Below are 15,701 nucleotides of genomic sequence, written 5' to 3'. Positions count from 1 at the left end.
ATTATTATAAAACATGTTTTAGTTAAGGAGTTATTGATACTTCAAGTGCAAAATGATGATATAAAACCATGATAAAAACACACTTTTAAGTACTAATCAGTTGTAGAAGGTGTATCTTTCATCAATGAATGTCGGTAGCATGGCTCGTTCTTTATCAGGATTTTGAATCTTTTAATAAACATTCAAAGAGTATTTTTATTTGTTTGGAGAGGTGTGATATTGGTTGTAGAAGGTGTATCTTTTATCAATGAATGTTAGTAGCATGGTTCGTTCTCTATCGATAAAAGATGACTAAACTCATTTTCTTTCTTTATGATGTTTCATGTCTCAATATTGTTATCCTAAATTATGACATTTCATAGAGTTTCATATAAAGCTCAGGACAAATAACATGTTGATGGACTAATCCATAAAACATTGTTATGAGCTTTACAAGAAACCTACATGTTTGTATTTTATGATTCCAAGATTATGCAATCCATAAACTATAAACGTTTCATTGCTTAGATGAAAGCTATTAGGTGGTATCTTGAATGATTTTCATCAAACACATTTAAAGGTTGGACGAGAAAAAGATGAACGAGTAAATATGGGACAATTATAAATTCATTTTTATACATGTTTGAATAAGTTTATTTTAGGCATATTTAATCTGATGTAAAACAAAGATAAACTCATTGTATCAAGTATTTTTATAAATTTTTGTGTATAAATATTATAAAAACTTGGGTGTTACTAATAAACCTAAATTTAAGGGCCTAAAAACCCCCTATAAAACTTAAGCTCCCTTAGACTCAGCTAGGGGAATGACCCAACCTTCCATGGACTTGGCTAAGAAAGTGACCCATCTCTTTCGGACACAAATACATTTTGGATCATACTCTCTTCGTACTTATTAAGATTATAAAAGTTCTCTAATGATCCATCATATTTTTTTTATTGATATTAATGTTCATTATATTTTCATCCCAATTAATACATATGCTAGAGTTATTTTTTCTCATTAATATATGTCAAAGATATTTTCATTTTTAATACTATTAGGGCAATATTATACTTTAGCCATTTCTTTCCACAAAAAGACTTATGGATGATAACTAGACTATGAATCATTTAAACAAAAAGTTTGAAATCTTCATTCTCCACAAGATATTTATTTTTAGAGTATCTTTATGTATTATTATTATACTTTCTCTTGAAAAGTTACTTAATTGCAAAAAAGTCTCTAAAATCATCAAAGATGATCTTTTGCAAATATAAGACACCTGTCTTCAGTTACTTTGATTAGAAAGAATGAATCAGATTGTTATAACTAAGAGATCAACAAATTATTCAAGACAAATGCTTTGTCTCCAAGCTACTTGAATATTTTAGGATATCAATAGTTTCCATTGTAACTTTATAAAGTTTCAACTTTAGCCTTTACCTTTTACTATTAAATAAGTAACAAAAATCTCTTTTTCTTTGCATTTTTATTACCACTTCATAATGATATTTTCCTATTAAACTCTCATCTATGTTATCATATTTCGTAACAAAGCACTTAAAAACCTAAAAGAACTTTATTGAAAAGGCAAACTATTTAATGATAACAACTAACATTTAAACATTTTAAAAAACAAAAAAGTGATATTTAGATACTTGAAATTATAAAAGGTAGAATTAGAGCATTGAAGATTTCATAGGGGTATAAAATAAATAAATAAATTTTACTTGAACCCAAATTATATGTAAAGACTAATCCATTGACTCGTGTTTTATCGCTGGTTAGATTAATTTTTTTTAAACATAAAAAAAGAATTTTAAAAACATGGGGGATTTTTTTCACAATGTCATTAAACTTAGAAAACAAGTAAATCTTAGAACTAGTTGAAGTGACTTTCTATATAGCGTATGTTCCTAAATAAACTAGATTAAAGTTGACCTGATGTGAATTGGTTTATGTCATGGATTTAAAGTTAATCTAGATAACTAATAAAAACATGACTTAACTTATAAAAATAATATCAAGATAATTTTTTAAAATTAAGTATTAAGACGATAACATATTAGATGACTTCGATCATTCCACAACTTGATTTATGGAGTCAACTGAGTTTAGTAACTTTTTTTTAAACAATGTTTACTTAATTATATGATAAAAAATTGATGCTCGCAATTTCAAGCATCAAAACTAAAATAAATATTTATTTAAGATCATGATAACCATATAAAAAATAAAAAAATCACTCATGAAGTCTATTTCACAATAAATTCAATATCAAAGAATGAGAAAAAAAAAGTTTTTTAAAAATTATTAGCAATATTATTAAAAGACCAAATTGCTCATAAGATTATGATTAATCCACAATGAAGGGAAATGTAGAAGTTTTTGTGGGATAAAATAGTAAATTTACTATGTTAATCAACATAAATTAATGTTTCAGATTTATAAATTATGAAATTAAAAATTCAAGTTTAATTAAAAAATAATTTAATGTTAAATAATAAAATTAAAAAAATTCTCAAATTAAAAAACTTACCAGAACAAAACAAAAATATAATACATTTATTTTTTAATTTATTTTTATCATTATCACATTAAAACAAAAAAATCAGAGAAATTGATTTTTAGCACGACTGGCTTAGTCATGATTGAGTTAATGGGTTGGGCTCACAAAGCAGTAAAATAAGCATACAGCCCACAAAATACTACAAAAATCAGAACTTTCTCCTTCTATTACATCTGTCTTTCCGTGATCGTTTAAACCCTAAGAAAATCTCCAGCTCACTGCAATGGAGGTCTGTAAATGATGCAAGATCCCTCCCTCTCTCCCTCTCTCTCTCTGATTCATTTGGGGCCGAATCAATTGCGTTATTGGTCTTGAAAAGTCATGTATGGTATTGGTTTAGGGTTTGGGAAAGCAGTTATGTCATGTGGGACACTTGCATACAACATTGTCCCGTCATGGTGCCATGGAAACATTGAAGAGAAGAATAACGGAATTGGAGAAAATAAAGAGGTGAAAGAAGAAGTCTAAAAAAAAGACGACATTTTTGTCCAGGTTCCAGAATCCTTGTCATTTCTTGACACTGCAACTATGCCCATGATTCTCACTGTTGTTGGAACTGCACTCTTTGCAAAGCTACTCATGATGGTATGTCGTGACATTCCGATTTTGTTTGGTTTGGATTTTGTTGATTACTGAATTAAATGGATTGATTTTGTTGTCTGGTAATTAAACTCAAGTATGATGATTCACACTCGCAAGAAATGATAGAGCGCAAAATTAAGAATGCCCCAGTTGGTCAAGGCACAGTTAGGATGCTTACTCGCGAGGAATGGGAGGAGTTTAGAGAAGTGGGGCCTAGGACTCCTTTTGAATCCAAGCTTGCTCGTCCTAATGAACGCATAAGAACTGAAGAACCCGATCGCACGGTGAGGCATCCTGTTCTTTTCGTTACTACTTCATTATGTAGTCTGGCTGATAAACGCATTTCCATCACAGGGATGCCTGTAAAGATAGGGCGTGCTTTTGTTCACGTCTTTTACCCCTTAATAAGCGAATCTATAAGACGTGGTTATGGTATAATTGTGAGCTGTCGCCCATTGTTTAGCTAACGGATGTTACATCTGCCTGATTTTTTTGTCCTTGATGCTATGAACAGCAATGCAGCTTTTACAAGAGGATGTCAACAAGTTGGGTTTGGCAACATTTCTCCTTTACTAAGTTTAGATAAGTCCGACAACATCTCAGATTCAAGGTGTTTGGATTTGATATTCATACCTGTTTCAAGTTTAGTTAGGTTTAGTAATATACCTGATCTAAGGTGTTTGGAGTTAACAAATATGCTTAATTCAAGTTTATTTGGATCTCGCAACATGCCAGACTTATATTACTTTGATACGATAAACATGTTTCTTTAATAACGTGGATGCCATTCATTAGTGGAGAGAGAAAAAAAAAAAGCCAAAGAAACTTAAGATAAAAAATAAAATAAAAAATAAAAAATAAAATTCCAATTTCAATCCAAACTAAAAATCAATTTATAGCGATTTCACTGTAGCTTTTGTAATAATAAATAATAATAATAATAGCGACGTTACCCACGAGACATGTCAATATGGCACGGGGATTGTGCTTGGTTGGCCACTGCTTACTTTCTTTTTCCTTCGGTTCCTATAATCTTCCAGAGGTAGAAGCTATAGAAACACAGCAGAGTAGTATTAGTGTTCTCTTTCTTTTTGTTGAGTTTATCGAGTAGTACTTTTGGATTCAGCAGTGCTTTGAGGTTAACAAGCTTTATATCCTTGCTGCCTTCTTTATATGCTATTCTATGATCCATGATCCCATCTTGCTTGCTTCTTTTTTATTAATCCTCTTTTCTTTTGCAGTTCCTTTCTTAAATTTGAGTAAATTGCGATTCTTTTTTCAAAATTATGTGACCTATGACAGTTAGTTAATTTACTGTGAAACAACAAATGTTTACTTTGGTTCCTGATCATTAAGGAACTTGGTTTTGAGGTTGCAGTATATGGCTGCATGTTCTTTACCTTAATGCAAGTTTTGTACGCCAAGGAACATCCTTAGATCCACTGTGCTGTCTCTCCTTTATTTTAAATGGATTATATTTGGTACAAATCCTTGTAGCTCTGTTGTTTGTTTCTCATTTTCGAAAGATGGGAGATGATGGCGCTTCTAATTCTTGTCATCCATCCCAGGTGATTCTTTAAACCACCATATAAGAAGCATTGAAAATGGCTGATTCCGAGGGAAGTTTTCCGAGCTCACCTGTTCTAGATAAATTGGACTCTAATGATTACTCGTCAGTTGGGAAAGGCTATGGAACATATGGCATTGTGGTTGCTGCTGCTGCTGCTATCCTCATACCTATATTACTTTCTGCTATCTTCATGGGAAAGAAAAAGGTGAAACAGAGAGGAGTCCCGGTAGAGGTAGGCGGTGAGGCAGGTTATGCAGTTCGCAATGCCCGGCATGCTGAGCTAGTTGAAGTCCCTTGGAAAGGGGCAACGACCATGGCAGCTCTATTTGAGCAGTCTTGTAGAAAGCATTGGCCAGAACGATTTCTTGGAACAAGGAAGCTAATTAGTAAGGAATTTGTTACTGCTAGTGATGGTAGGAAGTTTGAGAAGCTGCACCTGGGTGATTATGAATGGCAGTCCTATGGACAGGTTTTTGATCGTGTTTGTAACTTTGCATCCGGGCTTATTATGTTAGGGCATAATGAGGATACTCGTGCTACAATTCTTGCTGATACTCGGGCTGAGTGGTTGATTGCCTTTCAGGTATCCTCGTGTTTGCAGTGCTTATATGTTTCCTTTTCTTTTTATCCCTGATGAATGATGGATGCACAGCCAAAACTGAATGTTGTTTTTGTTGGAGTACAGGGATGCTTTCGGCAGAACATTACTGTTGTCACTATTTATGCTTCTCTAGGTGTGGATGCTTTGATCCATTCCCTCAATGAGGTATGAGATTCTCTTCGTGCACTTGCGTTACCTGATTAGTTTATCTGTAATGTAACTAATTTGTGGCATTTAAATCATTTACTTTTTTCTCGATGAAAGTCCAGATTCTTATGGCTCTCACTTGAATTTTGAAAATGCGGACAGACTCAAGTATCTACCCTGATCTGTGATCCCAAGCAGTTGAAAACGCTAGCTGCAATAAGCTCAAAAATAACAACTATTAACAATGTCATTTACTTTGAAGATGGAGAAACTAAAAATGATTTGGGCTTATCTGCAAGCACAAGCTATTGGAAGGTTTCGTCTTTTTCTGAAGTTGAGGACCTGGGGAAGAACAGTCCTGTTCCTCCAAGCTTACCTACAAAGAATGGAATTGCTGTTGTTATGTACACAAGTGGCAGCACAGGCCAGCCAAAGGTTTGTCCAGCGCTGTAGTTTCTCACATTTTGCATCACTGATTGAACTCAATGCATCGTATATCTTGCCAATAGACCTTACTGTATAGAAGATGAATAGGAAGATCACTCTCTGTTTGCATATGTCCAAACAGAAAATAGGCTTGGGTCCAGTATTTTATTTTTCAAGACACAGAAAACAATGACATTCCAAGTGCAAGTTGTTCGTAAGAATGCAAAGGCTTAATTTTGTATATTGAGACAAGTAGGGATGTAGTAAAGAGCATTGCATTCTTATTTTCCTCTACTTTTTTCCTACTAGTACTGAATTCCAACTTCATGATTACTTCATCACTACAATTGCATGCTTTCTTTTGATCTGACCCTGCATTCTGGTTACATCCTAGGGAGTCATGATTACTCATGGCAACATTGTAGCCACTGCTGCAGCCGTTATGATGGTGATTCCAAAACTGAGAAGCGATGATGTATATTTGGCTTATTTGCCCCTAGCCCATGTTTTTGAACTGGCAGCTGAGGTACTCCATTGAATGTATTTCTTTCCTGTGCTACTTGTAACATATAACATATAAATACTAAATTTTGTGGTTGTCCAGTCTGTAATGTTGTCTGCAGGTTGTGCTATTGGCTACGGTTCGGCATTGACTTTGACAGACACTTCTAACAAAATTAAGAAAGGAACCAAGGGTGATGCATCTATATTAAATCCTACTCTCATGACGGCAGTTCCAGCCATACTTGATCGTGTCCGGGATGGTGTTCTAAAAAAGGTGCGAACTGAATCAACATTAATATCTGCACTATATATTTCTACAGTACTGGTTATTAATGCATTTGTGCAAGTTTAGAATGCCCTCATCGTTAGGTAAATAATTTCTTTAATGCCGTTTTGATTCACATCAGGTTGAGGAGAAGGGAGGGTTAGCAAAGAAGTTTTTCAACATTGGATATAAGCGCCGAATGGCAGCCATAGAAGGAAGCTGGCTTGGTACTTCGGCACTGGAGAGAATGCTGTGGAATGTCATTGCCTTCAAACAAATACGTGCCATACTTGGAGTTCGTTTGCAATTCATCCTATGTGGTGGAGCCCCTTTATCTGGGGATTTACAACGGTTCACCAACATCTGCATGGGGTAATGACATTCTCATTTACAAATACCAAGATAATTAAAGGAAGAAACTTCTATATTCATTCTGATTTTTTCTTTTGTAACTCCTTTCATTCCCTTTTCCAGTGTCATCTTTAGGAGACAGTATATTATAGTTTGATGTGCTATTCATCAGAACCTAATCAATGTTCGGTAGAAACCATCTTGTATCCTGGACACCAGGAAGTAACTTTGTTGCGCTCTAGGATCTGCTATTGTATGGTCAGATAGTGGAGATAAAAAACCTAGATACTTATTACCAGTAATCGGGAACATAAAACATGTACGTTGACATGTGGTGTTATTGAATTTTAAAATCCGTGAAATACAAGTTTGGGATGACATGCATTCACGCATGTCTGCAAACCGTGTAAGAATAAGCTCTCTACCATGCTAGATCAGTCCTTCAGTGCTTAAAATGGTTTGCTTATGTAAAATGGTATTTATAACATGCTATATTTCCACTCTCAGTGTTATCAATTTAGGTTGATATTCAGTGCACAATTATCGTCTTCAGGGCTGTAATTGGTCAAGCATATGGGTTGACAGAAACATGTGCTGGAGCTGCTTACACTGAGTGGGATGACCCATCTGTGGGCCGTGTTGGACCTCCTCTTCCATGTTGCTACCTTAAGGTATGACATCTTTCTACTTAAGGATAAAATTATTTAGTTTCACGATCTGAACCAGGCTTGGTTTTCAGAGAGAATTCTGAAAAATCTATTTAGGTTGCTGCATCTTAACTTGCACTAGCCTATACTCCAAAAAGAATTTCCATTTACAATCAACCAAAAGCTGTTATTCATGACATTAATTACCTTTTCAAGTTATGGTCAAACTGAACCTCACATTTTGTGAGCAGTTTCACCCTGATGGATGCCTTGAAATTATTGATAGGAAGAAGGATATTGTCAAACTTCAACATGGAGAATATATCTCTCTTGGAAAGGTGTTTATGAATCTTAATCTGAAAATTTGTGATTGTATTTCTAAGGTACATACATCTGCATTTATGTGCCAATAATGTTGATTTGAGCCCTGATTGCAGGTGGAGGCAGCATTAATGTCGAGTGACTATGTTGATAATATCATGGTACATGCAAATCCCTTCCACAACTATTGTGTTGCCCTAATTGTTCCATCACGTCACGTACTTGAGAAGTGGGCCCAGGAAGCTGGCATTCAGCACCAAAACTTTTCTGAACTGTGTAGTGAAGCCGATGCTGTCAGTGAGGTTGAACAATCACTTTCCAAGGTTGGTTTATTTTGCTTGCTTACTGGAGAGCCATTTGAATCTTATGATTAGTTAGAACTTTGATACACGGGAGCTCTTATTATTGCTGAATTCATTTATTTTCCAAGCTCAAACCTGAATGAATATTGGCATACCTTCTGATTTGGTGATTATGATTTGAATTATCTTTGCTTCTCTACGGGAAAGCTATTTGAAATGGTTTTGATTAGTTAAAACTGCTGAATAAACGTGTGAACTCTCTTATTGTTGTGAACTCGGTCACATTTCCAAGATGAAACATGAATGAATATTTCCATAGCTTCTGATTTTGTGACTATGCTTTGAATGACATGTTCATTTATGTCTCCCAGTCTTCTGTCGAGATGTGCTTGCCTCATCCGTCAAGATGTACCTGATGTAAATTCTTGGATGGAAATTCTTATACATTGTTTCATTATGTGACCTTTTGAATCTGTTTGAATTTGTCTTTATTTCCAATGAAAGGTTTATGGTTTTTTTATGTAAGGCAAGCACATTTGCAGTTGTTAATATATTTAGTGGAAGAAACAGAGTCCTTGCTGTAGATCTGATTGCATTCTATCTCTGCAGGTAGCAAAAGCTTTGAGGTTGGACAAGTTTGAAACTCCAGCTAAGATCAAGTTGCTGCCAGATCCATGGACACCCGAGTCTGGCTTGGTTACCGCCTCCCTCAAGATAAAGAGGGAGCAGCTGAAGTCCAAATTTAAAGATGAGCTCCAGAAACTGTACGAGTGAGATAGAAGCTCCCTTGTGCCATGGTCTTGAAATTTAAATAAATCCTCAACTGGTGTAGAACAAAATGCTCCTATTTGGATGTGTGTTATGGTCCTGGAGACCGTGGCTAATTTATCATTGGGAGGGAGGAACTTGCCTTTGCTAGCTCTAAATAATGTCAGACAGCCTTTGTAATCACTCTGTTTACAAGTTCAATGTGTAATGCCTGCTTGCTTCAGGATTGGGAGTGCTTCTTGTTGGGAACATGCACAGGATCCATGACAAAACTCTAAAAGAGCATAAATCAAGAGAGAGAGAAAAATAAAAAGAGAGGGAGTGACATAGTGGTTTTGATAAATTGTCTGCTCTGCACGATGAGGAGTACAAAGCTGACGAGAGTACTCCTCAAAACCCAATCAAGTAGCTTTTTCAAACACTGCTGTACCCTTTGTTGTTATATATATGTTACGGTTCCAGAACCTGAAGCACAAAAGAAGCCGACCTCGGCCGCAGGGCTTTTGCTTCGCTTTAATCATTTAAACCTATGCTATCAAGAGAGCTACAAATGCGAAGATTTAACCCCAATTTTTATTTTAAGATTTATACATTTTATTTTATCTTATCTTATCTTAGAGGATATTCTTTCTTACAAAGAAACAAATGACTTTTATTCTTATGGATGCAAAATATTTTTTATTTTTATAAATACATCATGTAAATACAATTTATTTATATCAAATATAAATTACATTGAAACATTATAAAAATATAAAGTAATTATAAAAAACCCTAATATTTAAAAAGTGAATTGAACAATTAAAAAAAAGCCAGTATTAATTTAAATTTAAATAAAAAAATAAAAAATAAAAATACTTGAAAAGAGGATATTAATTATCATTTTTTTTAAATAATCCACATATAAAATAAAAATAAAAAAAGAGATTGTGCACTATTAAATCCGACAAGTTAATCCTACATATCTTACCATCCATTCAAGAGCACAGCCCCCTCGGACCATAAAACCTAGACCCATGAACTTGAGTTATTTTTTTTTTCAAATAAACAAAGTGTTATTTGTTTTATTTTTTTATACTGAATGACAAGTCATCTATTATAACAGCGAGTAAATTTTTTTCAATCACCATTGGATTAATTTTGGGATCCCAAAAGCTCATTTTCAATTTATTTTCCACCTAAAACATTTAAAAACATCATAAAAGCCTTTCAAAAACCATTTGTAATAAAAAAAATATAATCTCTTTAAAAAATAAAAAATTCAAGTAAAAAAAATCTTTCGCGGCGACACCAATCTATATTTTCCAGCATTATAAGAAGGAAAAACTAACTTTATTTTTCTCTTATAAAAACCTAGCCCACTGATACAAGATTATTTTTTTTAGTGGTGGGAATGTCAATAATGGATAGCTTTCTCTTTCTCCAATATTTTTGACTACCTTTTCTCTCATATCTCAACTTTTAAGGACTGAAATGTAAAAAAAAAAAGTTTTAGATCACAAAGTGAAATGTTAAAATTTCATAGACTAAATAATAGATAAACTAGAAAGAGTAAGGAGAAAATTAAAATTTACTAAGCCAATATCAAAATGTGGGTTGTTTTGTTTGTGTTTTTAATCCTCATTCTTTCAATTTTTTTCTTAACTACTGATAAATTTTTATCTTGCAATCAATCTTCAATTCACCATTACACAATCCCAAAACACTTTGTATATTTAAAAAAATAAAAATTAAAAGACATCTCAACCTATAAAATCATGATCATATATCTTAGAAGGATGAAATTATAAATAAAAAAGTTTAAAGATTAAAATAGGAAAAAATATTGTGAACACTCTAGTTCTTTTAATATATTTGTCCTAATTATTCTTTTTGACATCGTGAGAGAAAAAAACCACCTTCATCAAACTCCCATAAACAAGTCCAGCACGTTGACCTCGAGATCACCCTGCTTGTTTGCTAGAATATCATTAACTTATAATATTCTCTCTTTTTAATATTTTATTATGACTTTCTCTTTCTTCTCTCATCTTTCAAGTACTTAAACGTAAGAAAAATAAAGTTTTAGATCAAAATATAAAATGTTAACATTTGAAAGCCTAAATAATTAGATAAACTAAAATGTAGAGGAGCAAATTAAGATTTTTCATACCAATATCAATATGGGGTCTGTTTTGTTTTGTTTGTTACTTTTAGTCCTTATTTTTTTAATTTCTCTTTTTGAGTACCAATAAATTTTTATTTTTATAAAATTGATCTTTAATTCATTATCAAAATATCCCAAACATTTTATGTATAAGAGAAAATATAAATGAAAAGACATCTCAACCTATAGAATCATAATCATATAACTTATAAGGATGAAATTGCAATTTAAAAAGTCAAAGGTCTATGATTAACCAATATGCACCCTAGATTTTTAGTATGTTCATCAATTAATGTTAATTTTAATTGCTAATATAAAAAATATTCTCTTTCATGTATGTTTTGGCTACCAATCCTTTAATTTGTCATTATGAATTTAACATAAAAGAGGAATTGACTATTGCATTTGTAATAACATAACCTTTCAAAACTAAAAGAACTAGCATAACTTTTCAAAGCATGATGATCATTAACTAGTATTTCTTTTAACATAACAAGAGTAGTTTTTGCTAACTTCTAATACTCCATTTGTAATAAAGTATTTAAGACTTAACATGTGGACAAGTTCTATCAAATGCTTATAAAAATATTCATCATTCTTTGTTAGTTCTAGCAGAAGCATGTGTTGCTCTTTATGATAATCAATTAATAAGGGATGTGAACTGGTTTAATATTACATTGGAATCAGACTCCTTGTATTTGGTGAACTAACTAAACAACTCCTTTAAAGATGATTCATGCTCATCCTTGGTGGTTGCTGTAGTTGATATAGATAACTTAACTTCTTGTTTCAATGATTTTAGTGGGAAACATTTTAAAAGAGATGGCAATGTTTTGGCCCATAAATTAGCAAATCTAGTAGAAACTAGATAGGTTCTATATGTTACTTTACAGGCCACCTTTTAATGCCTTGACGAAGTAAGATTTCATAGTATATTTTGCAAGGGTGAAGGAAAATATAAAGCAAAATAGTATAAGTTGGATCGTTTGGTGCTAATGACACCAAATAAAGCAAAGTCATAAAGTCTCATACAAAAATTTTAAACAAAAATGTATGCAAATAGAAATAAGATTTCCAAATTTTCTATGAAAAATGAGGATAGAAATGCCATTGACTTATCTATTAAATGAACATATCTATTGGATTTAAACCATTCATCCGATATTAAAAAAACCAATATAAGTTTTATGTGTGAATGTGAGAAAGTTTAAAAGGAAACTCTTTGAACTAGAAGTTGAAGTTAATAATGTTCTTAAGCTAGAAAAATCATTTAACGGATATGAGTGAAGTACATGCACTTTTAGACAAAAATAAAAAAGATAATTTTTTTTTCAAAGCACAAATATAAATGATGGTGATGGGTTGTAAAAATATTTCTTGTAACCTTGCACAACAAACAACCTAATTTTTTTAAGCATAAATGAAAGACTAACACTTATTAGATCAATAATGCAATGACATTTAGGAAATTCTTATAACATATGCTTAGTAAAAGGAAAGGACAATAATATAGGTATATAGTGTTTGATGGAACACCAAAGTGGTGATGCGCCTTGTATTGTACATAGTATAGATACATATATGGCTTAAAAGGAGTAAAATCATTTTGAAAAAATAAAAATTTAATGTCATCTTTGTTACAATTAAAACTTGAAACCATGCTATGAACTGAGTATTGATATATCTCACTATTACTCATCCAAATATTGCATATGATATTTATGTTGTTAGTTAGTTTGTTGCTTTTTTTTACTATTGTTTATTGAGTAGTAATTGTTTATATTTTATGATATTTTCAGGATGCAGTTTTTCAAAATCTTTTACTTCTATCTATCTCTTTCTTAGAGCTGCATGCATACTTTAATGCTGATTATAACAGTGACCCCACAGATCACAAGTCTGTTACTAGTTTTTATATTTTTTTACAGTTTTTCAAAATCTTTTACTTCTATCTATCTCTTTTTTAGAGTTGCGTACATACTTTGATGCTGATTATAACAGTGACCCCACATATCACAAGTTTGTTACTAGTTTTTATATTTTTTTAGGTGATTTTCTTATTTCTTGAAAGAACAAGAAACAATTTATTATTTCTCAATATTCAATCAAAGTAGAATATCATGTTATGACATCTATTATCAAAGAGATTATTTGGTTATTTTGGTTACTTGCTGACAACTAGAGTTCAGATTGCTCATAACTTGATTTTTCATGAACGAACTAAGTATATTGAGATCGATTATCATTTTACTCATCATCATCTCAAGCATGACTCCATTACTTTGCCTTTTATTTCTTTTTCTTTGTGGAACATTTAAGTACTAATCAGATTGCAGATTTCTTTACTAAATCACATTTTATTTCCTGTTTTTATTTTCTAGTTGGCATACTCTCATGCTTGTAACAATCATATTGTGAGTCATTTTACTCATCATCATCTCAAGCATGACTCCATTACTTTGATAAAACCATGATAAAAATGCACTTTTAAGTACTAATCAGATTGCAGATTTCTTTACTAAATCACATTTTATTTCCTGTTTTTATTTTCTAGTTGGCATACTCTCATGCTTGTAACAATCATATTGTGAGTTTAAGGGAACATGTTAAGAAATATATTTATTTTATTTTATTTATTAAGAGTAGAATAATATTTTTAGTTTAATCTATATATAATATTTTTATATTTAGGTTAAATGATAAATTTCAGAATAAAGTGATCTATGAAACCCTAGCCCCTTCTTTTCTCATGTTTGTATTTTTTCTTTTTTGATTTGAATTATTCAACAATCTAGAGCAAAATTAATTCGTGATTGCTAGCAATCCAAATCCATGACTAATATACAAGGCTTTTTTTTTTTTTTAATAAGGTGACCCTATTGAAAGAAAAAAAAGTGACAAATAACAATCAATCATATAAAAAAATGAATAAATGAGTGAAGTATCTTGAAAAAACATCCAAGAAAATTGATATAATGAATCAACTCAGTTTCAAAGAAATAATTTATGCACTTGTATATAACTACGATAACATGTAATATACAAAACTAAAGCATGTAGGTACAAAATCTTAGTACATATTTGTAAACCAATACAATCAATGATAGTATAAAAAATCCCATATTGTAAAACTATAAGATATGCAATATGTTTCTTTATTAGTTTAATTTTCTTACATCTACGATTGAATGGAACTTCAAAGGTTGTTGTAGTCCTTAAAAGCAAGACAAAGCTAAGAAACGGAAAAGAATGAATGATGATATAACAAACCTCTACATATACTCACCATTAGAAAATCTTATAATAGTCTCTCAAAATTCATATATTGTTATTACATGTTATTCTGAACATCTAACATAGTCACCTTTTTAATCTTTAAAAGCCTTTCTCTAGAGTAAAAAGCAATATTTTATATTTTTTAGTTGAATGTTGATAAAATTTTTATAGGTAGCCTCAACAACAATTCAAAAATAATTTTAAAAAACAAGCTTTTATGATTAGGGACATGCATAGCTAATTATGAAATCAAAATTAAATATACATGTATTTTGCTTGTAATTACTGATAATCATTGACAAATCATAACCATTTTTTTATATTTTGTATTCAAATGCTAGAAAGACTCTTATTGGCAGCATTAATAATCAACAGAAAATAATCTTAAAGAAACAAAGTCTTTTTAACACTAAACCTCCTGTGACAATAAAGATATAACCAACAAAATGAATGAAATTAAATTTTTTTTTTTTAGCTAAATAGTTTTTGACTTGACATAATCAAGGAATCAAATTTCTTCAAAAACAATTATCAATTATAATTAATAATGAAGCCCAAAACAAATAACAATAAACCAAAAACAAAACTTCAAAAAATAGAAGCTCAGATACATAATAACAATTCATTAAAAAAAATAATAAGAGGGGAAAAGATAATATAAAAAATAATAAATGTTCGTAATTTTAAGCATCAACATTAAGATCTTTTGCTTAATACCATGGTAATCATATACAAAATACAAAAAATTTACTCATAAAATTTATTTTTCAACTAATCTATTATTAAAAGATGTAACAAAAAATAATAAAATGATTTTTAATAATTATTATCAATATTATTAGTAGATCAAATTGCCCTTGTCGCATGTCAAAAAGAAATCTGCGGCGTCGGCTCCAGTAATTTTTCATCGTTATTATTTGATTTGATCTTGTTAGATTCATTAGGAGTTGCCAGTATTTAATTGAAGGTTACTAGGAAACCCGGTTGTACTGGTCTTGCCAAAGATTTGCAAGTACGGGATTATTTGATTTGATCTTGTTGGATTCATTAGGAGTTGCCAGTATTTAATTGAAGGTTACTAGGAAACCCGGTTGTACTGGTCTTGCCAAAGATTTGCAAGTACGGGATTATTTGATTTGATCTTGTTGGATTCATTAGGAGTTGCCAGTATTTAATTGAAGGTTACTAGGAAACCCGGTTGTACTGGTCTTGCCAAAGATTTGCAAGTACGGGACCGGTTGTA

General features: G+C 31.6%; 2 protein-coding genes across 2 annotated transcripts; both read left to right on the top strand.

Moving 5' to 3' along the window:
- The first annotated feature begins 2,706 nt into the window (after positions 1 to 2,706).
- LOC105113557 (uncharacterized) lies at positions 2,707 to 3,910 on the top strand. Its single transcript, XM_011009773.1, has 3 exons — positions 2,707 to 3,137; positions 3,230 to 3,418; positions 3,649 to 3,910. Exons 1-3 carry the CDS (start codon positions 3,081 to 3,083, stop codon positions 3,718 to 3,720), a joined length of 318 nt encoding a protein of 105 aa, XP_011008075.1. The 5' UTR covers positions 2,707 to 3,080; the 3' UTR covers positions 3,721 to 3,910.
- A 272-nt stretch (positions 3,911 to 4,182) lies between these two features.
- On the top strand, positions 4,183 to 9,372 carry LOC105113565 (long chain acyl-CoA synthetase 8-like). Its single transcript, XM_011009784.1, has 11 exons — positions 4,183 to 4,604; positions 4,703 to 5,287; positions 5,390 to 5,470; positions 5,615 to 5,887; positions 6,273 to 6,404; positions 6,483 to 6,656; positions 6,790 to 7,019; positions 7,552 to 7,669; positions 7,897 to 7,983; positions 8,083 to 8,289; positions 8,878 to 9,372. Exons 2-11 carry the CDS (start codon positions 4,739 to 4,741, stop codon positions 9,040 to 9,042), a joined length of 2,016 nt encoding a protein of 671 aa, XP_011008086.1. The 5' UTR covers positions 4,183 to 4,604; positions 4,703 to 4,738; the 3' UTR covers positions 9,043 to 9,372.
- The last annotated feature ends 6,329 nt before the right edge of the window (positions 9,373 to 15,701 follow it).

Source organism: Populus euphratica, unplaced genomic scaffold, assembly GCF_000495115.2.
Source record: "Populus euphratica unplaced genomic scaffold, PopEup_1.0 scaffold428.1, whole genome shotgun sequence".
Taxonomy (NCBI): Eukaryota; Viridiplantae; Streptophyta; class Magnoliopsida; order Malpighiales; family Salicaceae; genus Populus; species Populus euphratica.
The sequence above is the reverse complement of the archived record's forward strand: the minus strand, read 5'-3'. Positions and strand labels throughout refer to the sequence as shown.

What these genes read in the sequence shown, in the direction of transcription:
- LOC105113557 (XM_011009773.1), top strand. Translation starts at nt 3,081, where the DNA reads ATGCCCATGATTCTCACTGTTGTTGGAACTGCACTCTTTGCAAAGCTA. An exon ending in TTGCAAAGCTACTCATGATG is followed by an intron (nt 3,138 to 3,229) that starts GTATGTCGTGAC and finishes ATTAAACTCAAG; the next exon opens with TATGATGATTCACACTCGCA. An exon ending in CTGAAGAACCCGATCGCACG is followed by an intron (nt 3,419 to 3,648) that starts GTGAGGCATCCT and finishes TGCTATGAACAG; the next exon opens with CAATGCAGCTTTTACAAGAG.
- LOC105113565 (XM_011009784.1), top strand. Translation starts at nt 4,739, where the DNA reads ATGGCTGATTCCGAGGGAAGTTTTCCGAGCTCACCTGTTCTAGATAAA. An exon ending in AGTGGTTGATTGCCTTTCAG is followed by an intron (nt 5,288 to 5,389) that starts GTATCCTCGTGT and finishes GTTGGAGTACAG; the next exon opens with GGATGCTTTCGGCAGAACAT. An exon ending in TTCCATGTTGCTACCTTAAG is followed by an intron (nt 7,670 to 7,896) that starts GTATGACATCTT and finishes TTTTGTGAGCAG; the next exon opens with TTTCACCCTGATGGATGCCT.